This window comes from Lichtheimia ornata, assembly GCF_029851405.1.
Source record: "Lichtheimia ornata isolate CBS 291.66 chromosome Unknown scaffold00005, whole genome shotgun sequence".
Lineage (NCBI taxonomy): Eukaryota > Fungi > Mucoromycota > Mucoromycetes > Mucorales > Lichtheimiaceae > Lichtheimia > Lichtheimia ornata.
This window is the reverse complement of record NW_026695325.1, coordinates 369,821-392,759: the sequence shown is the minus strand read 5'-3', so window position 1 is coordinate 392,759 and position 22,939 is coordinate 369,821. Positions and strand designations below refer to the sequence as shown.

The 22,939-nt window shown below is 43.3% G+C and overlaps 10 protein-coding genes across 10 annotated transcripts; 6 read left to right on the top strand and 4 right to left on the bottom strand.

The window, feature by feature from the left end:
* Positions 1-806: 806 nt before the first annotated feature.
* O0I10_001921 (uncharacterized protein) lies at positions 807-2,548 on the top strand (the record flags this gene model as incomplete). Its single annotated transcript, XM_058482010.1, has 8 exons — positions 807-979; positions 1,052-1,278; positions 1,350-1,436; positions 1,549-1,902; positions 1,973-2,093; positions 2,183-2,234; positions 2,335-2,406; positions 2,510-2,548. 8 exons carry the CDS (start codon positions 807-809, stop codon positions 2,546-2,548), a joined length of 1,125 nt encoding a protein of 374 aa, XP_058347141.1.
* A 911-nt stretch (positions 2,549-3,459) lies between these two features.
* Positions 3,460-5,228, top strand: O0I10_001920 (uncharacterized protein; the record flags this gene model as incomplete). Its single annotated transcript, XM_058482009.1, has 11 exons — positions 3,460-3,623; positions 3,689-3,879; positions 3,971-4,000; positions 4,066-4,152; positions 4,210-4,275; positions 4,343-4,471; positions 4,523-4,666; positions 4,745-4,865; positions 4,933-4,984; positions 5,049-5,120; positions 5,187-5,228. 11 exons carry the CDS (start codon positions 3,460-3,462, stop codon positions 5,226-5,228), a joined length of 1,098 nt encoding a protein of 365 aa, XP_058347140.1.
* A 353-nt stretch (positions 5,229-5,581) lies between these two features.
* O0I10_001919 (uncharacterized protein) lies at positions 5,582-9,169 on the bottom strand (the record flags this gene model as incomplete). The annotated part of the gene is made up of 14 exons (XM_058482008.1): positions 5,582-6,268; positions 6,326-6,432; positions 6,487-6,595; positions 6,653-6,941; positions 7,003-7,132; positions 7,198-7,432; positions 7,496-8,001; positions 8,065-8,179; positions 8,229-8,308; positions 8,370-8,464; positions 8,518-8,647; positions 8,703-8,822; positions 8,913-9,012; positions 9,074-9,169. 14 exons carry the CDS (start codon positions 9,167-9,169, stop codon positions 5,582-5,584), a joined length of 2,799 nt encoding a protein of 932 aa, XP_058347139.1.
* A 746-nt stretch (positions 9,170-9,915) lies between these two features.
* Positions 9,916-10,669, top strand: O0I10_001918 (uncharacterized protein; the record flags this gene model as incomplete). Its single annotated transcript, XM_058482007.1, has 3 exons — positions 9,916-9,931; positions 9,998-10,054; positions 10,110-10,669. 3 exons carry the CDS (start codon positions 9,916-9,918, stop codon positions 10,667-10,669), a joined length of 633 nt encoding a protein of 210 aa, XP_058347138.1.
* A 115-nt stretch (positions 10,670-10,784) lies between these two features.
* On the bottom strand, positions 10,785-12,090 carry O0I10_001917 (uncharacterized protein; the record flags this gene model as incomplete). Its single annotated transcript, XM_058482006.1, has 3 exons — positions 10,785-11,027; positions 11,085-11,429; positions 11,491-12,090. 3 exons carry the CDS (start codon positions 12,088-12,090, stop codon positions 10,785-10,787), a joined length of 1,188 nt encoding a protein of 395 aa, XP_058347137.1.
* Positions 12,091-12,448: 358 nt separating this feature from the next.
* On the top strand, positions 12,449-14,632 carry O0I10_001916 (uncharacterized protein; the record flags this gene model as incomplete). Its single annotated transcript, XM_058482005.1, has 6 exons — positions 12,449-12,656; positions 12,724-12,804; positions 12,870-13,182; positions 13,265-13,937; positions 13,995-14,407; positions 14,467-14,632. 6 exons carry the CDS (start codon positions 12,449-12,451, stop codon positions 14,630-14,632), a joined length of 1,854 nt encoding a protein of 617 aa, XP_058347136.1.
* A 144-nt stretch (positions 14,633-14,776) lies between these two features.
* Positions 14,777-17,371, bottom strand: O0I10_001915 (NAD+ synthetase; the record flags this gene model as incomplete). The annotated part of the gene is made up of 9 exons (XM_058482004.1): positions 14,777-16,108; positions 16,166-16,297; positions 16,351-16,468; positions 16,529-16,617; positions 16,678-16,870; positions 16,935-17,019; positions 17,080-17,111; positions 17,173-17,307; positions 17,361-17,371. The coding sequence occupies 9 exons, from the start codon at positions 17,369-17,371 to the stop codon at positions 14,777-14,779; spliced, it is 2,127 nt and encodes a 708-aa protein (XP_058347135.1).
* Positions 17,372-17,652: 281 nt separating this feature from the next.
* Positions 17,653-20,431, bottom strand: O0I10_001914 (uncharacterized protein; the record flags this gene model as incomplete). The annotated part of the gene is made up of 11 exons (XM_058482003.1): positions 17,653-18,096; positions 18,160-18,405; positions 18,466-18,654; positions 18,722-18,815; positions 18,880-19,097; positions 19,167-19,208; positions 19,282-19,347; positions 19,407-19,661; positions 19,723-19,776; positions 19,852-19,975; positions 20,037-20,431. The coding sequence occupies 11 exons, from the start codon at positions 20,429-20,431 to the stop codon at positions 17,653-17,655; spliced, it is 2,127 nt and encodes a 708-aa protein (XP_058347134.1).
* An 892-nt stretch (positions 20,432-21,323) lies between these two features.
* Positions 21,324-21,645, top strand: O0I10_001913 (uncharacterized protein; the record flags this gene model as incomplete). Its single annotated transcript, XM_058482002.1, has 3 exons — positions 21,324-21,330; positions 21,390-21,498; positions 21,561-21,645. The coding sequence occupies 3 exons, from the start codon at positions 21,324-21,326 to the stop codon at positions 21,643-21,645; spliced, it is 201 nt and encodes a 66-aa protein (XP_058347133.1).
* An 830-nt stretch (positions 21,646-22,475) lies between these two features.
* Positions 22,476-22,931, top strand: O0I10_001912 (uncharacterized protein; the record flags this gene model as incomplete). Its single annotated transcript, XM_058482001.1, has 2 exons — positions 22,476-22,638; positions 22,699-22,931. The coding sequence occupies 2 exons, from the start codon at positions 22,476-22,478 to the stop codon at positions 22,929-22,931; spliced, it is 396 nt and encodes a 131-aa protein (XP_058347132.1).
* Between the last annotated feature and the right edge of the window lie 8 nt (positions 22,932-22,939).

The window sequence follows — 22,939 nt, the reverse complement described above, 5'->3', positions numbered from 1 at the left end:
GCCAACAAGAACCGATACCAGCTGACCCACAATGAATGAATGAGCATCTTTGTACATTGTCCCTTTTCGTGTTCTATGTATGTCAGGGTTGAACAATGAGAGTTCATGGGATTTCATGCATTTCCCCTTTTGATGACAATCAAATGTCCGTAACCCCATTAACAATGAGGGTTGCTATGCAACAATGTGAACCTAGTATCACCCTTTTTTTATTGATGTGATATGGCGGCTAGCTTATGACCGTATCCTACATGTCCTCCATAGCAACACACATAGCAACAATGAAATGATGCATTATGATCGATATTATAGTTACACGTGTACCGCAAGCGATATACCCGCGGATTCGGATTGATCATAGCATTCCACCACGTCTAAGCAACGTATAGCAATCGGTAAAGGCGTAGTTGCTGGTGCATAAATTTACACATACCACGCTCACACACACACAAATGTCATCTGACACCGATTTCCTGATCGAAAAAACAAACGCAGTGGTAAACATATGTAAATCCCATCAAAACATTGCTGCAGGTGTTGTAGCACAATGAGCACAACAATGCAACAACAATGATGACCTTTGACCTCCTACCCTATCTTTGTGCACGTTACAGCTCTCTCACTTTTCCATGGTACCAAATGCTTCGAAGCAATGTGCTACACTGCTGCCTTGGGTACGCAAAAAATACATTGGTTGCTGCGTCCGAGACCTACCCCAAGATTTTAGAGAAGTGGGATGTATAAAAACTGCTGGATAATTCCATGGCAACGTCGTCTCAAATTTGAACGAGGATATAATCTTCATCATGCGTTGGGTTCTCTGGTCCGCTATTGCTGTTGCTGCTGGTCGTGTAGTAAATGCGCTTACGGCATCCACTATTGGGGATTGCCCTTCCTTGGCGCCACGTAATTCAACTCCTTCCAATGTCCGTGATCTACGTCCTGATGACATTAAGGTGGTTGGTGCTCTTGGAGATAGGTAAAGGAATCAAGAGATCGTTTGCAATGGGTGCATTTATTAACCAGTTTCATTCATACGATGCATGAAAAGCATCATGGCTGGTTTTGCTCTTATGGGGATCGATGAGGGTGGATCAGGCATCCTCAACCTTAGTGCTATCACCGAATACCGTGGCCACAGCTGGGCCATTGGTGGCGACAATGGTGCCGTAACAATGGCGAATTTCGTCAAACGCTATAGCTCAAGCCTCCAAGGTCCTTCTCTTGGACACCATCTTGCTGAAATTTGTAATGGTCTCTTTTGTTTAGATTTCCTTCGTGAGTATCATACCATATTATGGCTGATCACTACCTTCCAATGTTGAGCAATCGCCTCTCTTTCTCTCTAGGGTATCCAAGCAAAGACGTGTTGAATGCAGCATTGAGTGGTGCTATTGCAATGAACCTTGACAATGAGCTCGATTACTTGATAAGACGTACGTGGTGTCATTGTGTGATACAGATCAACCCGCTACTTGATTTGGAATAATAATGGTTATATAACCTTTGCATGTAAAGGCTCACCTGCTATTCCATTTACGTACGTAGGCATGAAGGCTATGAAGAACATCGATTTTAGCAATGATTGGAAGATGATTACCATTCAAATTGGAAGCAACGATCAATGTGCATCTTGTCTTAGCCCATGGAAATCCGAAGTAACGGCTGACAAGTTTGGATCTTACGTTGAAAAAGCTGTGCAGCGCATTCAAAAGTCAATCCCACGCACCATTGTAAACCTTGTTGGAAGCTTTAAAGTGTCCCCTGTATACTCACTCACCAAGGGTCAAGAGTATTGTCGGGCTATCCCCAATCTCCCTGATGCCCAGCTCAATCGTGTCGAATGCTCTTGTTTCCTAGGTTCGGACGAGGACCTTGCTAAAATGGATGATTTAGCAGATAGTATGTTGAAGCCTTTCAATTTGGACTTGATTCTCATAATAGCTACTGCAACACCACACTCATCATGTAGACTACAACATCAAGCTCAAGGCCATCTATGATAAATACAAGGCACAAAACAGTGACACCTTTGCTGTAACCTACCAGCCTGCAGACATTAATGTTGCCGGTTTCCCAATCGAGGCTCTAAGGTAGACATACACCTATCGTTAGGGTCATTGGCATGGAGACACATATGCATGCCATTTCCGAGACATACTAAATAGCATTATATCAACAGCAACGTAGATTGCTTTCACCCAAGTGAAATCACACACAAGTGGGTTGCCAAGGTAACGTGCATAAACCCAAACGCTCTTTGGGCATTGATAGGTTTTACATGAGAATTCAATGGATGAATAACCCATGCTGCACCATAATCCACTACCATAGATTGTTTGGAACAGCCTTTTTACGCCAGCTGGAGATCGAGGCGGAGTGTACAACTTTGATGCCAATACTCCCGTAAGTTTATTACGAGATCGACCATCGTCTCTGAAAATCCACTCTATGTGCTATTACGCTTCACTTACACTGATGATGGTTCATGACTATTGTTACACGATAGATTTATTGTCCTGGTGAAAACGATCGTATTCAAATTTGAGTGCCTCTTTGTTGTGGTACTATTACATCACGTGTAATAAAGTAACGCTGTCCTATCCCATGCGTTAATCGTTATCCTGTATCCCACCATGTATCATATGCCATTCCATTGTGTCCCTTTATCACCTTTACAACTATAGCCAGCATGCTCGAGAAACTCCCTCTATCTTGTGTTGTATGGGCGCGGGGAAAATTGCCCGTCATTACACCAGGCGGGCTATTGTGGTCACGCGATCATGGTTGTGTACCAGCATAGGCAGCAAACGAAAAGTAAAGCAAGGATGGTGTTACACCTTGGCAGTATAGAGTATGACAAGGTTCTGTGAGATGCGTAACTGGGAAATGAAAAAAGGCACATCAATGAATTGTGTAGCGTGGCTTGAGATGTACGAATGAGTTGTGCGCCTATATGCCTCCACCATAATACAGCCATTTTTAAATGTGGGTGTGTTTTCCTTGTCTTTTCTCGCCATGAATAGAACCACGGGAAATCTTTTCAACCTAATTGAAAGAGGAAGAGAGAACGGCACCAACACCGATTGCAAGTTGTCTTGGCGTTTCACTCAAGTGCACGTACACGTTTTACACGAAGAAGCAACACATCGATTCCACGTTACTCGTGTGATACGCTATAAAGAATACTTGCGTAATCGCGTGAGATTTCATGCATTATTTGTGGAGCCGAATGACTTTTTTATATACGACCCAGGAAGGGTGAGGATGACGATTACTGATTGTACCGGAAGAACAATGAGAGAAAACGGGTATATGTGTCCGACAAACCCGATTCTTGGGTAAAAAGGAGCAACATGTTTTATATAAAAAGGACAAGGGTACTTTTTTTTTGTCTCGGAGGAGAGCTGCTGTTACCTACTACATAGCCTACATCCAATAATTGAAACAACCATCATCATGCTGTTTCTTACATTATCATCATTGTTGGTCGCTTCTGTGAGCGCATTAAGCGCCTCGAGCATCGATTCGTGTCCAACCCTAGAACCAAGATCGCAGGCACCAACGAACATATCGGATTTGAGACCAGATGACATCAAGGTGGTTGCTGCAATGGGTGATAGGTATGTGATTATTGGATGGAATTCACTATTGAAGATGGCGGATGGAATAACACTTGTGCAAAAAGCATCATGGCAGGTGCCCTCATGATGGGTACTGATGGACCTCCAATTATCGGTGCTTTGACCGAATACCGTGGTGAAAGCTATGCCATCGGTGGCAATCAAGGTGCCACCACGATTGCAAAGTTTGTACAGCGTTATAGTCCAACCGTCAAAGGTGCATCCATTGGTCAACGTATTGGCTCAACATGTGGCAGTAAGTATACCACACCCTAAAAGCCCAATGATGGGTTGAAGTGGTAGCAACAGCAGCCATTGACGTATGCATGCTCACGTAATCAAAATAGATGACCCTGACTGCAGCAGCACTACCATCTGTAAGTAATTGCAAGCATGACCAAAGATAGCTTTTGGTTGATGATTTACGTGTTCGTTGATATAGATCGCCCATTACGTGACAGGCTTAATGGTGCTATCAGTGGTGCTGTCGCACGCAACCTCGATAGAGAACTCGATTACTTGATCCCACGTAGGTCTCAATGCTGTATAAATTATCGATGTTGCTCACTCTATATTGGCTATGAAGGAATGAAGGACATGCTCGGCTCCAACTTCGAGAATTATTGGAAGCTTCTCACAATCCAGATTGGAAGTAAGCCTTTATTACAGTTAAACGTTTCCCATAATAGCATGCTTATCATCAACATTGTCATATCCAGGCAACGATCAATGCGCTTCTTGTGCTCAAGGTGATGTATCGGATTACAGTGTGGAAAAGTACGGAGAGTATCTCTCTGCTGCTGTTGATCGCATCAAGCAAAATGTTCCTCGCGTCATTGTCAATATCTGTAAGCATTACGCACAATGAAACAAAACACGTGACTTATTGCATTATGTAGTGGGCGTATTCAATGTATCCCAAGTTTATACCCTTACGCAAAGCGTACAGGACCAACAAAATAGTACACTTCTCAATCGGCAAATGTGCGGCTGTTTCCAAGGCGACGATACCAATAGGACACACATGGATACGCTTGTCAATGGTAGGGTTTGCATACCGATGCAAGAGCACAAATGGGCTGGAGAAGGTTTACATGGATGATTTACATGATTGCCCATAGGTTACAATGATGAGCTCATGGAAATCTATAACAAGTACAGCTCTGAAAGCGACCCTAACTTTGCAGTATTGTATCAACCAGCCAACATTAACATTCTCGGCTTCCCCATCGAAGCACTAAAGTAAGCTTGTCGCGGACACCTTGAAATAATGATAAATGTGCTCACACATGGAGCCTTTTTTTTATAGCAACATTGATTACTTCCATCCCTCGAAGATCACTCATCAATGGATTGCCAAGGTACAGGATGGTATGATATCCTTGATGTCGTATAACTCATACATGCATGCTTCGATACCTATAGAAATTGTGGGGTGACCTCTTTATCCCTCGGGCAAATAAGACCGGTACCTGGGAATTCGACGAAAACCAAAGCGTAAGTCCAGGGTAGGATGGTGGGTGTTAGTAGTGATCGATTTTTCTCACGGAGTGCTATATGCAGATTTATTGTCCTACCGAGGATGACAGAATCAGACTTGACTAATTGTAGGGATACTTAGTGATACTTGTATTAGTAACAAAGAAATTGTAACAATGATGCGAGGCCATGTGGTCGAGCCAACATGAAAAATTGTAATAGTGTTACACAATGGTGCTGCGTTGCACATTCACCCTTTGTTCTATCCTGTTCCCAAGTACATTTTCCATGACTTAGCATTTTCATAATGTCCCCACGCTGATTGTAAATGGTATTACTGGCTATGCCATGGCCGTGTTATTCAATAGACAACAAAAGTTATGCAAAAAGCTTCCTATTATGTTTACAAGGATGAAGAATAGAAGGAATACGAGGGGATATAATATAAGGCTATATACATTATCTTGTTCTTGGTGTGATCATTGCCATGCATTGTCGTTTTTGCTGTCATCAACGTTGCCTCCATCTTCAGCTTCATTGTCGTTATAGCCTTCCACATCAATGAGGACCTTGCAATAGGCCGGATCGTCAATGTCCACCGATAGCCATCGTTGCTCGCATTGTTCACTGACTTTGGTCATCCGATCCATCAGCTCGTCTTCAGTCAATGTTTCCCAATCAATGTTCTTGAGAGGATCATCTTGTGATTTACGTTCCATTTCCGAATCATCATCATCGTCATCATCCTCGCTGTCGGTACCCGAGTCGCTGGTAGGCTTTTTGCCAAACGAAAAGGTGTTTGATGTTGTCAGTGCTGGTGCATCCCATCCATCTCCTTCAGCTTCAGTTGCAGTATTCGTTTTGAATTTCCTAGCTGGTTGTAGATACAGGTGGTTGATGGCATCAGCTAATGCGTCGACAGTGATAGGTTGTGGTGTTGCGTCTGGAGCTGGTGTGCCAATGTCCCACCGATCATCGAATGAAGTATCCTTTTCCAGCGACAGCCATTGTGTTTGAGTTGTATCCATGTCAGATTCGCCCCATCCATTCGATTCAGGTTCAACGTTTGCTGTAGCTTTGAAACATGACGTATCTGACAAAGTTGTGAACGCATATCGGGTTTCATGGTAAAAGCAAATCAAAGCTCGAATATTCATTTCATGCACCTGTCAACCAATATTAATGACAGGCACACGTCTTCCTTGATATCAAATCAACATTACCATATCCTCGGCATCACGATCCCCATCAAATTCTCTTGTTGTAAGCCATTCATCACGCAGCCTGGGAGAGCACCTTCGATAAATTGCCGATATCAATTTCATGTTGCCTATCATACAATGTGAGTTTGAATGCTTTGGAAATGATAAAGGATCCGTTTTACCTGCACGCCATTTGATACCAAGATGGGTGATTTGACTTTTCAGCAACTTCAATGCATATAGCTCGAGATCGGTGCCACGATTTGCTAGTGCAACGCGTTTCAAAGGTATCTGCAAATAGAACACGTCAACCATACCATAAAATCAATCCCATAGCTTCCCACGTACATATGATTTGTATAAAGCCATCATCTTGTTGCGGCAAACTTTCCCCTTGGTAATCATTTGCAAATTGCGTAGAGTGTCAAGGATCCAGGATACGTTACGCTTATTGGTGATCTTCATGTCATCGCTAACGTCGTTTGCTGCCCATGGTATCGATTCGTCCCAAGACTTGGCAAGTGAAACATTGGACATTAATGAGGAAGAGGAGGAGGATGAAGATGTTGAACATGATGGTGGATATATGTTGCCATTGCATGCCCTAGGTTCAAGACTCAGAATCTGCCCGAAAAATCTAAAATACAGCCCATTTAGCAAGTTGCTTGAATGTACGCAGTCACCTCTTTGAACATTACCCGTGTGCTCGATTATCCGTCAAATTGCAAGTGATCTCCTTTAAATCCTCCGTCATGAAAGCGCGCACTGCTAATAGCATGTAACCCGAATCAACGAGTAATTGGCTCATGTACTCAAATTTCAAGGCATCTACAAGTTGCTTACGTTAGTTCCATACGTGTGAATAAAATAAGTGGTATCGAAGTTATACATACGTGACAATTTGAACCATTTGAGCAATAAGAGTAGGATGGATGTAAGGGATGATCGCATGATTTCACGGTTTCTTTGGGTATTGTTGTCTGCCTGTAGGTCCCCACCAACACTCTCTCGCAAGGGATCGATGATAGATGATGATGATGATGATGATGATGACGATGATGGAGCAATAGTAACCAGCTGATCCAAAAGTACGTTCACAAAGTTCGGAAGCTTCGGCATGATATTTGTCTGTAAATAGAGGTTAGTATACAGCTCCACTCTCCTTGCAGATAAAGCTTCAAAGTAACTTACGTAGAGTTTCTCCACTGCAAGTAAGATAGGCTGCTTTGCATAAATGTGTTGATCTCTGGTACTGATGGCTTCACAGTCATGCTGGTCGCTTTGGCTATGTTTTGCTGCATGATCCCGCTCCAGTATAATTTGGTGATCATAGGCCGATATATGCATGTTGGATATCAGCAGATCACCAGTCTCTTTGATTGAAGTAGGTGTCCCATGTGTGAATGGCGTGGTTGACTGAGATCGCTCAAGGTCTTTTTTGAATTCAATGACGGAAGGGATGGTTTCCATGGTTTTTGCTGGATGCTTTGGTGGAAAGCGAATACGATAAGGCATATCATTCGATGCTGGTATCGATGTTGTTGCGTAAATGATGTCATTCTTTTCTTTGGTTGCTCGAATGTTGTCTTCGGAAGACACAGCAAATGGGTATTGTGGTGGCTGGTAAGAAACATATTTTGCTTTGGTCTCACGGCGAAAATCGTATAGATCATGAGGCGTGCATTTCAGTGGTTGCTCTATAATCCATAACACACATTACTTTTCCAATCCATTAGGAGTAGTTGACATGTGATAAGTACCAGACGTGTTGCATGATTTTGATTTCCATAGGTCCTTGATTTGCTGCTTCATAGCCGCAGCGTCATCAGTAGTGCCAAAGGTAGCAACTAGCAACATGTGCACCAATGCCAAGAGCTATACGAGGAATGAGTTGATGTCATTTATAAGCAGCAAGGGTGCTTACCTTCTTCATTGGATAATTGGGAGAAATGGGCTTTGTGATATCTGAAAGGATATTGATCAAGCATTCAAGAAGTGCGAGGACTGAATAAAATGAGTCAACATCAAGGATAATCAATACTACAGGATTCCCACATATACTGACGTTGATCACTGTCCATCAATACATGGTCGTAATAGCAAGACGATAGCATGACGTATAATACGGTGATATATCCATCCAATTCTTCGATCCCATCCCTGTGATAAAACATTGAGTTTACGGCATATGGATAAGATGGATGGATACTTACGCATTGGCTTTGTTGATCAAAACGCCTATCACATGTGTGGTTCCAGAAGCGTATAGAAGTTTGTTGTTTGACACCATAGCATTCAAAAGGGCTGATTCGCTCCTGACGGTGCAGGGATCACCAAAAGCGCCTATATCGTGACGTTAGCAAGATGCTGAGAAGAAAGCTTGTATCGCATGCATTACCCAAAGACACGTAAATCAAAGCACGAGTAAGGTTGATACGTGTTTCAACATCCTTGTCATGTCCATTTCCCAAATGCTCCAGTATCCAATGAATCTGCTCTTCCTTGATGTTCGTATCATCTGGGTGCCAGGATGCAATACAAAGGAGCATAAATCATAATGAAAGGGATGAGAACAATGAGCCACCCTGTAGGGAGCAAAATGACCTACATGGCATGTCAAAGTACGCTCCACGATATTCATAAAGCTTCGTTCGTAGCTGTGCTTGGTCAAAAAACTCGTCGATTCGCTCCTTGTAGGACTCTCGATTCTATCGTTGCATATGAGTATAGGCATTGAAAGTGGGAGCATTGAACACGGTGGACCCCTACCTTAGCGAGATCAGCCTTGACGTTGATAGTAGCATGGAACTGCGCAGCGCTCTCATTGCCGGAATGCCTTTGACCGTTATCGATGCACTCCTCCATTGACGTGTTCATTTGCTTTGCCATTTCATACACGAGTGAGTTGGATACTGAAAGCTGTCGGCATAAGGGAGAAGGTGTAGGAAGTTTGATAAAAAGAAAGGGCGATAAAAGCACATTGACAATCGGAGTCCTTATCCGCCGTCTGCTTGTGCCGTGCCTCCGTGGTATTATTCAATGCACAGTAACATAAAAAGAGATGATCTAGTAAACCCAATAAGCCCAACCCATATCATAGCATTCCATATAGATAAAATAATAATTAGAGAGTATATCGAAAATCACGATAAAGAGTTCCCATAATGACTACTTTTACCATTGACAACCACCATAACGAACGTTGCAACATAAAGACCTACGTACGTAGCTGCAAATGCAACCTTAACACAAGATGTTGGTATCTTTATGTGTTATAGCTCATCATGACTACTCTTTTACAGTAGAATGCATAATGGGAATGGGGTTTTACATACCAATGGAGTGTCTTAAATGCGATCATGTATAGTATTCTTCAATACTTTTGAAGACATGCCATACCAATATTCATTCTATTGTCGAATGATCATTTCGTAAAGTCAAGCTTTTATTATCCAGGCTGTGTGTATCTAGAGGCAGTGTCATGGGGGATGGTTGTTGCATCAACGAATTTAAGGCCAAAGGGCGGCGAGAGTGGCTTGGGCTAGTTCCTAGGACACCAAAAGTGTCACCACCCAACCCCGGAAGGTTGCCTTTATTTCCACTTGACAGCAATGGCTCTTCGCACTGGTAAGGATAAACACATCCATTATACATATGTGTGCACAGTTTATTGACTTTAGTTTTGTATTCAAGGTACCAGCTCGCTTACACGAGAGTTGAACATTGCACAAAAGTGTGCAGTACGACAATGTGAGTGAATGCAACCATGTCGACCCATTCTTTGTTGTCTCATTGCTCTTTGTAGTCGCCACAGAAGCACGTCCTAAACAACGAAAAACGGTCCATCCTCCTCGCCGTACCTATCTTCACCAGCAGTATGAGTCGATTGTCAACAACGATCGTGCCATGTTTATCTTTCAACATAACAACTTGACGGTGCGTGAGTTTACAGCCTTGCGTCAGGAACTCTCTCGATTGGGTGCACCAGCAAAGCTCACTGTATTGCGATCCGGTGTATTCAACTCTGTTCTTCGCAGCACAAAGTACGCCAATTTGGAGCCACTTGTTGAAGGTGGTCCTACTTGTATTTTCCATACCAACGCCAACGACACTGAACATCCCGATCTATTAAAGAAGGCTATGGCAGTTCTCGGCAAGAACAAAAAGATGATGTTGCTTGGTGGCAAGCTTGACGATACACTATTGACACACGACGACGTGAACAAGATTGTCCAATTGCCTGGATTGCCTCAGTTGCAAGCCGAGCTTCTTGGTGTACTGGAAGCACCTGGTAGAAAGTTGCTCAGCACCTTGGATTCACCCGCACGGCAATTACACAGCATTTTGGATAGAAGAATCGAATAGACGAACGATGATGAATGTATTGTATGATTGGAATATAGAGAACCTGTGTATACATTGGATGATGATGATGATGGTGATGGATGATATATGGACAATGGAGGGGGAAGGGAAGGTATTATAAGGAGGAGGAGGAGAGGAATGTGATCAATGCAAAGAGCAACATGCCCAGGGGAATACTATGTGGATGAGGCATGGACCCATTATTGGATTGACCATGGTTATCGATTCTTGACTCGGGATTGTCAACATCCGATTTACATACAAACTCATGCCCTTTGATCACATCTCCTTTGAGGTCATTTACGCTATCACAAGAGAATTGATCATTGGTTGTTTGGACATTCAATCCACCCTTAACCTATTCATACGTTAATACCTTGATCTCGTCATCGTTCTTTATATCGTCTACACTTACATTTTGTAGCTTGGGCAGATCAACTAATCGGAAGGTGCCTGTCAAATCCACCGAACCATCCACCTGCTCTAGCTTGGGAAATGCTTCCACAGCATCGAGTCGTGTATTGTTGGCAATCAATAATGCTCCTCCAAGACGCTGTAATTCTGGTACCGAGAGTTTTTCAAGCTTATTGTTCCCAGCAACTGTAAGGGTGCCACTGACATCGGTCATGTTGGGTAATTTGAGCGAGCTGAAATGGTTATCGGTGAATGATAGGTCCCCTTTGACCTTCTCCAAGTTGGGTAAAGTGATGTTGGCAAGATCAACAAAGGACCCTTGTTTTACGCTTTGAAGATGTGAGAGCTTAATAAAGGATTAGTTATTGCATTTGATGATGATGATGATGATGATAAAAGATACCCACATCCAAATTCAATTGCGGTGAATTGGCAGAGACACAAATTGTAGAGCTGACATCTGACAGGTTGCCTAAATCCAGCTTTTTAAGGCGTGCATTGTTATCCACAGCCAACGTATCAATATGTGAAAGCACAATGCCATCAATGGATGCCACCATTGTATCAGCAATTGATATCTTGTTCGCGTTGGAAAGACCTGCTGGAAAGGAGATGGACGACAAGGATGGTTGCACAGTGACATTCAATGCATCAAGCGTGTTAAGTGATGGCCATTCAACTTTGGATAGCAGCGTATTATTTTCTAGTCTCATCGTTCCAGTGATTCTCTCGAGATCGGGGAATACGATTTGTGTCAATTGACTATTGTCGGCTATAACGATATCACCCTCCACGGTGGATACACCAGCAAGGTTCAATGTTGGCGTTGTTGTCGAATCGATGGTAATGGTTCCTGCATAAGATTTGCATGATTGCACCTTAGCCAATTCAGCTTGGGAATCCACCTTAAGATCACCAGAGCAATCGTCACCCAATGCTGGTGTAGGCATCAGCGCTACACAACAAGCTAATCCAGCAGCGAAGACATAAAGGGAGGACTTCTTCATGTTATTGATTGAATGGGAAACAATGAAAGAAGAAAAGATGATGAGAATATATAACACAACGAGAAGCAATGATGATCCATTCTTCATGATAAATTTCATTCATCCCTTTAAACAAAGAAGAAAGATGCTCCTGTTTTATTATGCTTTATATGGTCTTATGAGTAAACTACTCTCCCAACCATCCTTTGATGGATGAATGTTTTAGATAAGAAACAAGGTTGGTTACACATTAGTGACGTATACAGCTATGCTTGTCGGCATAACAGAAGCCACAGGTCTGCTTTGTATCGGAACCAAAATGCCAGCTGAAATATTTTTCAGGTTCTGCCTTACCCACACCACAAAGTAAAAAACCATAATGGCGTCGTCGGCTGCATCTACTTCAGCATCTGGGGCAAACACTACCAGCTCTCCTCCCACAACCAGCCAGCCGAGCAACACGACTCCTCCAACCAATTCTGAATCAGGTGTCCCAGCCCCCACCGGTTCTTTGTATGTTGGTGAACTCGATCCCACTGTGACCGAGGCTATGCTGTTTGAGTGCTTCAACGTATTGGGCCCAATTTGTATGTGATGCTTGGAAGGTGTATATGGATACGTGTTTTATCTAATAATCCATTTTTGTGTGTGTAGCCAGTATTCGCGTTTGTCGCGATGCAATCACCCGTCGTAGTTTGGGATACGCATATGTGAACTTTCATAGCTCAGACGATGGTAAGATAGATACATATCCCACGTGTCTTTTAAGCTAAAGATATCTAATCCATCCATTCCACTAGCTGAGCGTGCTATGGACACAATGAATTATAGTCTTATCAAAGGACGTCCTTGTCGTATCATGTGGTCACAACGTGATCCTGCTCTTCGCAAGACTGGCAGCGGCAATGTATTCATCAAGAACCTTGATCCTACCATTGATAACAAAGCTTTGCATGATACCTTTTCGGCTTTTGGAAACATCCTTTCTTGCAAGATCGCCTTGGATGAAACTGGTCATTCCAAGGGTTATGGCTTTGTCCATTACGATACCGAAGAAGCTGCCACTACTGCTATCCAAAAGGTCAATGGCATGTTGTTGAATGACCGAAAAGTGTAAGAAAGGAAATGGTTAGGAGAATGTTGTGCGTGTATGTGTGATATTATATGGTATCTTATACCTTTGTTTTGCGTATAGCTATGTTGGCCATCACATTTCACGCAAGGAACGACAAGCCAAGATTGATGAGATGAAGGCACATTTCACAAACATCTATGTCAAGAATCTCAGCCCTGACGTCAAGGATGAAGATTTGCGTACTTTGTTTGGTAACTATGGTACCATCACATCGGCTGCTGTTGCCAAGGACGACCAGGGTCAATCGCGTGGATTCGGTTTTGTCAACTTTGAAAAGCATGATGATGCTCATCAAGCAGTGCAGGAATTGAATGGTTCAGAATATCATGGAAAGGCCTTGTACGTTTCTCGAGCACAAAAGAAGAATGAGCGTGAACAAGAACTTCGTCGACAATATGAACAAGCTCGTCTTGAAAAGCTTAGCAAGTATCAAGGTGTCAACCTCTATATCAAGAATCTCGATGATGATGTCGATGATGAACGCCTAAGACAAGAATTCTCCGTCTATGGTAATATCACCAGTGCCAAAGTGATGCGAGATGATACAACAGGTGTCAGCCGAGGTTTTGGTTTTGTTTGCTTCTCTGAAGCTGATGAAGCTACACGTGCTATCACCGAAGCCAATGGTCGTATGCTTGGATCGAAGCCTATTTATGTTGCCCTTGCTCAACGTAAGGATGTTCGTCGTTCTCAACTTGAAGCACAAATGGCCCAACGTGGTCAAATGCGTATGGTAAGTGTATGGGTGTTTTATTGGGAGAGATTTGAATGCATACTAATTGCTCTATAGATGAGTATGCCAGGTGGTCCTGTTCCTCATGCTGGATACATGCCTCCCAACGCTTATTATCCTCCTGGTGCTTTTGTACCCCCAGGCCCTGGTGGCCAACGTCCTCCAATGTTTGCTCCTGCTGGTATGATGCCACCTCGTCCTCGATGGCCACAACAACAACAACAACCTCCTTATCCTGCTGGCCCACAGGGTTATCCTCGTCCTCAGCAACAACAACAACCACAACAACAGCAACCCCAGCAACAACAACAGCCACAACAACAACAACAAAATCAACAACAACAACAACAACAACCACGTCCTAGCCCTCCTGCTACCAACCAACCTGCACCTTTGACAGCTGATTCTCTTGCAGCAATGCCAGCAGAACAACAAAAGCAGACTTTGGGTGAACGCTTGTATCCTCTCATGTACGTATAAAAGTGAAGAAAAACCAACCGCTTTATACTCATTGCTATATATAATGTAGCCATCAACAACAGCCTGACTATGCTGGCAAGATTACTGGCATGTTGCTTGAAATGGAAAATAACGATCTATTGCAATTGTTGGACAACAAGGAAACATTGGAAGGCAAAATCAACGAAGCGATGGAAGTCCTCAAGCAACATTTTGGAGAGCCTGAGAGCGCTTAAGCAACTTGTTATATAGTCAATTTGTATCTTGTCTTTTGAAAAGTAGTAGCTCTATAGTGTGTGCGCATGTGTATGGATTGTATGATGTGTGTTTATTGTGTGACAAATACATGTATGCGTGTCCCAAGACAAGTGATTACAAGATTATGCGTTGCTATTCTCGGCTGCACTACCTTCTTGCTCTAATTTTTCAGCAGCCTTGTCGATCTTGTTGAATTGCCATTTCCACGAGGCGTTGTACAAGAATGGCCGCAAGTCAAAGCGGTTATCATCAGGGCTATATCCTTCAGCGTGATAGGAAGGCGTGATAGTGGTCATTTTGTGTCGATTGATCGAATAGTAGAAAAAGAAGCGTTTGACCTTGGCTGCAACTTCAGTTGGACGCAAGTATCCTCCCCATTCATGGAAGAGCTTGTAAAACATCGAAAATGGACCACATCTTTCCACCTTGCGTAAACGACCATATTGCGAGAGCTCATCATAAGTCATGCCCATATCCGCTTCATCTGATTGCACATAAGTCTCAGTGATTGGTTCAAGCTCGGCTGTGGGTGTAGCCTCCAAGAATTCGTCAAGAACAGGCATATCAAAGCTGTCACGTGCATAAGCGATGAATCTCTTGAGATCGGTCTTGCTAATGGCACCAATGGGGTTGATATCAGCACTGCTACAATCATACTTTGTCAAATAGCCGCGAAGACTTTCATCAACATTGGCACTGCCGAGGACCAATAGGCCACCTTCCTTGGAGCGAGCCCATGGCATCAATTGAGCAAAGAGATAGGCTAAGAGCATACGCAATCGCGCCTGGATATTTTGTAATGCCAAGTTCTCCGTGTTGGATCCACCATGAACGCGATACTTTGGTGTTTTGCCAGTGACAAGTGAAAAGAGGCTGTGAATAGCCGAGACAATCGTATCCATATTCAGGTCGGTATGATAGCTGCCAATGGTTTCAGCCAAATCCTTTGCCCGTTTACGTGTTTCATTGCTCGAATTGGATGTGCCCATGTAGCAGGTGTAAAAGATATGGTTGGCAAATTCTTGAGGATCAGTGGGAATATAATCTTCCTTTCCACCAACTAAGCGTCTCGCATCCGCAATCACTTGCTCGTTGCCTTCACCAGCAGCCTTCACAACTTGACGGCACATTGATGCAACAATCACCGCTGTAGCGCAGCTGTCGATACCACCACTCAATGGCAAAAAGTAACCAGCTGTTTTGGATCGTCGCAAGTAATCCCATAACCAACAAGCGGGACCAAGAGCAATCTCCTCCTCTGGCAAATGGTAAAATGGTTCACGAGGCTTGTTAGGGATCAGGTATCGATCGGAATCCATATGTGGGTGCGAAAGTGAAAATTGAACATCTTGTCGAACATAGGCCTCCGTGTGCACAGCTTGGATACCACGACTAGCCACTCTAGCACGGAATGATCGAACATCTTCGAGATCCAATGTTGCAGTAACAACTTCCTATATATGATTGAATTAGACATCTTCAATAATACATCAATAAAAGTAAGCACATACCACATCATTGAGAGAAAATTGTGATCCTTGAGCCATCACACGACCATTCATGACAATCATGGCGCAACCATCGTAGTACAAACGATCACCATCGCAACCTTGCTGGTTTGCATACAAATAAATGCCGCCAACCTGAAATCACTGGTTAGCCGATTCGTCGCTTTTGGTATCCATTCCATACTTGCCTTGGCAGTAGCAGCTTTGATAAGATCAATACGAGTATCCAATTTGCGAAGTTCATGATGACTGCCGCTGCTGTTGGTAAAGATCTCTACACCATCCAATCCCATAGAGATGTGAGGACTAAGAAGAAGTGCAATGTGAGCTTCTTCGAAGGGTGTTATAGATCTCGTTATCCTTTACCTTTGTGGCGTGAATAATTCCTCACAAGTCTCACATCCGATGCATGTGTCCAAAGTGCTAACCACGGTATCTCCAAAGGGCACGGTGAACTAATATTGAGCTTGAGTATACGCTTCCTTCTTGATTGTATGGGACATGTAGACACAAACCTGCTTTGTGATTTCTTGGATCATGCGGGGCAAGTAGTAATTTTCAATCTTCTTTGGGACCCAGGGCGTAAAGAAACGAAGCTCGCGGTAGTTTCCATCATTGGCAAGGAAGATCTTTGGGCGAATGCAAACAATCTTTCCGTCACACAAGATGACACGGCAATTGTACTTTACTGTTTTGTGCATCACAGGCCTACCAAATGTCTGTGCGTCAAAAAACAGCTCCATTGCTCCATCCACAATACCCATGATCTTACATGCCAATATCCAAAATCATATCTTTGGCCACATCACTTTTGAGAATAGCAGCAAGAACCTCCCAGGAATGAAGATACGTATCGCCTAAAACAACTCATTTGTGAGCATACATTATCCACCCGTTTTCCTGAAACATCAACTCACCTTCAAGGAAATGATCGTAACAGCCATATCCACTAAAGTAATTTGTATAAGCAACAAGATACTGATTCAAGGTTACAAACAACAGAGACATACCTGACTTCGAGCTCTGGACCGACACGCAGCTTTGCACCCTTAGCCTTTGCAATTCGAATGCTCTCGAGAATGCGTTCAAGATTGCCTTCAAAGTCGAGCGCCCATTGGTTAAGCGAACAGGTAGCAACAGTAATCCTATACAGCCATTTAGCAAGCGATGAATAAACGAATCAAGCAACCCAATTTACAAGTGACCCATTGCAAGATATAGACGCGTGAATAAGAGAGGGAGTAGCGGGGTTGGGTAACAATGACCACGGTTTTGGCTGCATCGCTCGGCATGATCTCCGGTGACACATCTGTGTCATCATTACTATGTCAAAAGTGGCTGACGAAATCCTTCATTCATTTGTGTATTTGTACAAGATGATACAGTGTCATTGATTAAACCCTCCTTTAATAATTGGCTTTTCAATAACAATGAGCCCAAGTAAGAGGAAGTCCATTGTGTATGGGTTTATTATCATCAGTCAGGAACAATTAAAGTGTAAAGGTAGCGGATGTGCGGATATCAAAGCTACTGGCACCGACATGGATAGTGTACTCTCCTGATGGCACAACCCACTCACGTTGAGACACATCCCAAATGCTAAGCTCGGTCTTGCCAAATTCAAACGATACGTCTTCCTTCTTGCCGGCCTTGAGGTCGACCTTGTCAAAACCTCTCAACAACTTCGGTGGTTCACCAGCTGATTCAGGGAAGGAGATATAGGCTTGTGGAATTTCAGCACCATCAACATCACCCGTATTTTGCACTTGCAATGTAGCTGTCACCTTGGGTTGCTCCTTGTCATCCACTGAAACCTTGACATCAGAATAATCGAATTTCGTATACGACAATCCAAATCCAAATTCAAAGAGGGGCTTGATGTCTTTCGCTTCAAACCACTTGTATCCAACAAGGAGCTTTTCTTCATATTCAAACTATCATTAAGAAGACGTGTTAATAAAAATTAGTGGATAACATGAATACGTTGTTATACGTACCTCTGCCTCTTTGCTGATATGAGCCGAGTAATCTTCCTCCTTCTCCGCTATAGTGTAAGTTAATCTGCCCGAGGGATTGACTTTTCCAAATAAAACATCTGCCAACGAGTTTCCAGATTCTTGGCCGGGAAGACCAGGCCAGAGGATTGCCTTGATGTTTGGATGATCCAGCCATGGCATTAGTACAGGTCCAGTTGCATGGATTACAACAACAGTGTTTTCGTTGGCATCAGCAACAGCTTTAATCTATAAGACGCATACGCATTTATGAATGAGCTTCCATAAAATCTTTGATCAAGTACTTACAAGGTTATCACCATTGTTCCATAAAGAAAGGTTGGCGCGATCCACACCTTCTCCAGCTATGGCATTTGCGAAAACAAGTGCTACATCAGCATCCTTTGAGACATCAGCTGCCTTGTCAAGATCATAATCATCATAGGTATAGGTGATTTCCACGTTGTCGCCAGCAGCTGATTCAATGCCTTCTTTGGGCTATGTACAAAAGAAGCGCCATGTGAGAAATCCAAAGGTAATGAAAGCACGCAAGCGCAACACTTACCGAAATAAGGTAAGGGAAAGTGACAACACCGGATCCATACCCCATGGCAAGCGTGCCTTGGTCGCATGCACCATCGGTGCAATTGTTGATATCGCTTTAAATAAATCAATGAAAAAATTAGATTCATGGATGATACGGTGATCAGCTCTTTTTCTTACCCTGGATTGGGACCACCATCGCTTCCAACAATAGCAATCTTTTGAATAGAGTCACCCAATGGGAGTACATTATCTTCATTCCTAAGGAGAACGACAGCAGCAGCACCTGAGTCTCGCACAATTTTGGCATGGTCTTCCTGTACAGGAACCACAGGTGCAGAATCAGGATCGGTGGAGTTGATGGCCACATCTGGGAAATCCGATGCATCTTGCTTTAACTACAACAACATGATTGATTCTGGTTAATGCCAAAAAAAGGTCATATGGCAAAAGAAGGGAAATCTCACCTTGTAGTATGTAGCTGCAACACGCATTGCCATCTCTGCAAGCTGATGATGTTATTATAGCGTGAGACAAAGACATCATACGATAATAATGACATGCCAAACAATGACCACTTACCCTTTCCTTCTTGACTTTTCCATCTTTGACGGCCTGGGTAAGGTTTTTGGCAAAGTCATCTTCTCCCTAATAATCGGGTATGAGCCATAGTGCATACATAAAAGTGAAGCATTGTGTATACAAACCGGCATACTCAAATCCAAACCGGCATTAGCAGAGTCGATAGTTGAATGCGTAGCACCCCAATCGGCAACCGTAGCACCTTGGAAACCAAGCTCATCCCTCAAAATTGTGGTGAGAGTGTATTCATTCTCGCATGAGTAGGTGCCATTGAGCATATTATAGCTGCACATCACCATGGCACTGCCAGCTTCAATTCCTCGTGCATATGGGTACAACCAAACTTCATGCAAGGATCTATCATCGATGATCACCGATGACTGCCAAAACCAAGGTACATTAGAATGGTGAGCACGATACTCAATCCATCATAATACTTACAGTGGTGCGATTGGTTTCTTGATTATTGCCAATGTAGTGCTTAATAGTGGCGGCCTATAATAGCATCATCGATAAAAAATAAGCATTGCAGGAAGGATAAGGGCTCGCGTGTACATAGCTACTACATACCACATCTTGGCTTTGGATTCCCTGTACGGTCTCTGATGTAGCCACACCAGCAAGGTATGGGTCTTCACCAAATGCTTCCCAAAGACGACCCGCCCAAGGGCTACGCATTGGATCTACGCATGGTCTAATTTTATGGTCATTAGGATAAATTTCCAAATGATTTCAATACTACAAGCATGCCTTACCCAAGCTGCACATTGATGCCTTTGCCTCGAAATTCCTTGCCCATGTATACACCTCGATCATGGAAAGCAGCTTTATCAAATGTCTGTGCCACGGTGATGCCTGATAGTCCAGCAGTGACATTGTTAGCAAGACGTACTCCAATGGGCCCATCTTGTAAGCATAGCACAGGGAAAAGATCATCATCGACAGGTCGCGTATTGCCGACACATGCAGAGCCCCATCCAGCGCCCGTTGTTAGGTTCACCATTTGTTCGATGGACATTTGATCCACCACGCTCTTGGCCTTGACGTAGGCTTCATCCCATGACAATTGATTTGAGCTTGCTGCTGCTGCTGCTTGCACACCAATTGCCGCACATGATATGAATAATGCCACTTGTTTCAGAGGGGCCATGATGCCTTTGTTGATCTAAAGCTTTCGGCACTATGGTAGATCTCGCTCGTATTTATACTTTTTTTTTCATAACAAGGTATTTTCGCCGTATATGAAGCCTGCTGACGTTTTATTTTTCCCAAAGATGAATAATAAGTAGAATTACCCATAGTGTCATTAAGCGTAACGACATCATGAGATGAAGGCGGGAGGAGCGGGAAGGATACTCTATTCCACGGTTCGACCCGTGAGAGCACAATAATGCGCGAGGTGCCTCCAACAGTATATCATGAGCGTGCTTTACAGCACATGACAACTTACTGTATGCTGAGCAATTGGATCATAAACGTTGTTCAATTGATTTACAAATACATGATGATGCATTGCTATCGTCTGAGACGAGCGGTGGTGAATGTTGAAGGGCATTGTACATTATGTATTCATCATGCTGACAAAACAAAATCACACATTTCAATCACCTGGGAAAAAGAATCCCTTTCTTTTGTACCTCGGAAGAATCGACCCTGTTGATCATTGCTAGACTTTACCTGGAAACAGGCGGGAAAAGTAGCAGCAAAAGTGGAGCCCCACACGCTAAACCATTCATTGAACCTTTCCCATGCACGTAATTTCCTCTATGTGGAACCCTGGATTATAAAGTAAGCATTACAACAGGTTGTGTGAAACATGAGACAGCATTGGCAGAAAAGATGGTTTATAATGACCCCTTTTATCTATGTCAATGTGTATTCTAGATGCAATGGGGAGGTGCTCGATACGCCCGATATCCAATAGATTTAGGGATGTGTCGTTGTGTGGCGATTTTTTTCTAAGAGCGACAAGAGGTGAAAGTGGAAGAAGACCAACGAATAATTTGTGTTCCTCTCTTTGTCCCCGATATTTCCAATATACAATGACCCGTAAGTGTCCTCCATCCTCATCCCAAGCAACGTCCAATGTCACTGATCGATCTTCCTAGGTGGTAACCAACGTGAATTGGCTCGTGCCAAGAACCAAAAGAAGCAACAAAAAATGAACAAGGGCAAACCTGCTGAGAGTGGTGTGTCTTTGACCAAGCGAAAGGAAAAGTGAGTCTATATTTGAAGATGGATGACAAGTACAAGGTACTCAACGAATGATTCACTTGTAGTGATGCTGCCATTATGCGTGCCAAGCAAGAAGCGGCTGCAGCCAAGAAAGCTGCTGAAGCAGCAGGAAAGTCAGGGAAGAATTAATACATCACACACCATCCACCATCACCTTGGGTTTATCAATGAATATCCCTCCCCAGTTACTATATCATCGCTATCGCTACCCTCGATGTTTGTTTATTGTGTGGAATAATGGGTGCATATTCTTTTTTTGTAGACTTCAATGAAAAGTGATGAAAGCAATCCAGCATCAGGTTTGTTGTTTGTGGTATCATTGTTGATTGGGATTTCGGATTTGGGATTGGGAGAACTCTCGGTGCATCATTTGGTTGTCTGGGGCAACGCATGCATATATATGTTGTATGGTTTTGGAAGGCACTACACAATGAATTAGTAGCACATGCGTAAATAAAAGGATTTTCAATGGTGTTTGATTCAAGAGCTATCAATTAGACGAGTAAGCGGAATGCAAATAACACATTGGTCAGCTGCTGTTGGTGGTGTTTCTAACCAAGTTTGATCAGTTGATCATGCTGAAGTCAACCTTCATGCAACATCACACACTCCAAAGATCATAGAATCCTCTAGTTTCTCTTGTCATGCTGGTATTCTGATAATAAAAGCCCTCCCTCTTCTCATCAAAGCTGAGTCTGGTTTGGAAATCCATATAACAACCGTGCTTGCTAGCAATGGCTTTTCTCATTTTCCCTTCACCTTACACAATTTGCCCTTTATTGCAACAAAAGTATCATGTTTACTCGTCCGCATTCGCCGAAAAATGTTCCCAACACTTTGTGTCGAAAAAGCCCCAGTGGTGATGCAGACTCGTCGACATTGGAGATTCAACCTTTTGTGTTGAAGCTATACAGGCTAGTTCACCAGGTCCAATTCCCCTTCTAGTTGTGCTAAATTGCATGCAAAGGCTGATAAAGAACAACGGCGAGTATTCACATTTGGTGTCGTGGTCGTCATCAGGCGACTCGTTTCGTATCCACGATAATTATTTATTCTCCCAAGTGGTCCTTCCGCGTTACTTTAGACACGACAAGTGGTCAAGCTTTGTCCGCCAACTTAACAGTGAGTATGCCAAATCAAGGTTATTACAAGGAATGTTATTAATTCATATGTGCTTTTTAGTGTACGACTTCCACAAACTTCCTGATTGCGATCCAAGGGTAGATACTTCTAGTAACGATGTATCATCCGACGCTCAATCAACGATCAAATCATCTGTCTGCGACTTCAAGCACCAGTTTTTCCACCGCGATCGATTCGATGAGCTCTACAAGATCAAACGCAAACCCACACGAGACCAACGTCGCTACTATTTCCATTACGTCAACATTGATCATATGCCCGATACCCATTGAATGTCTCA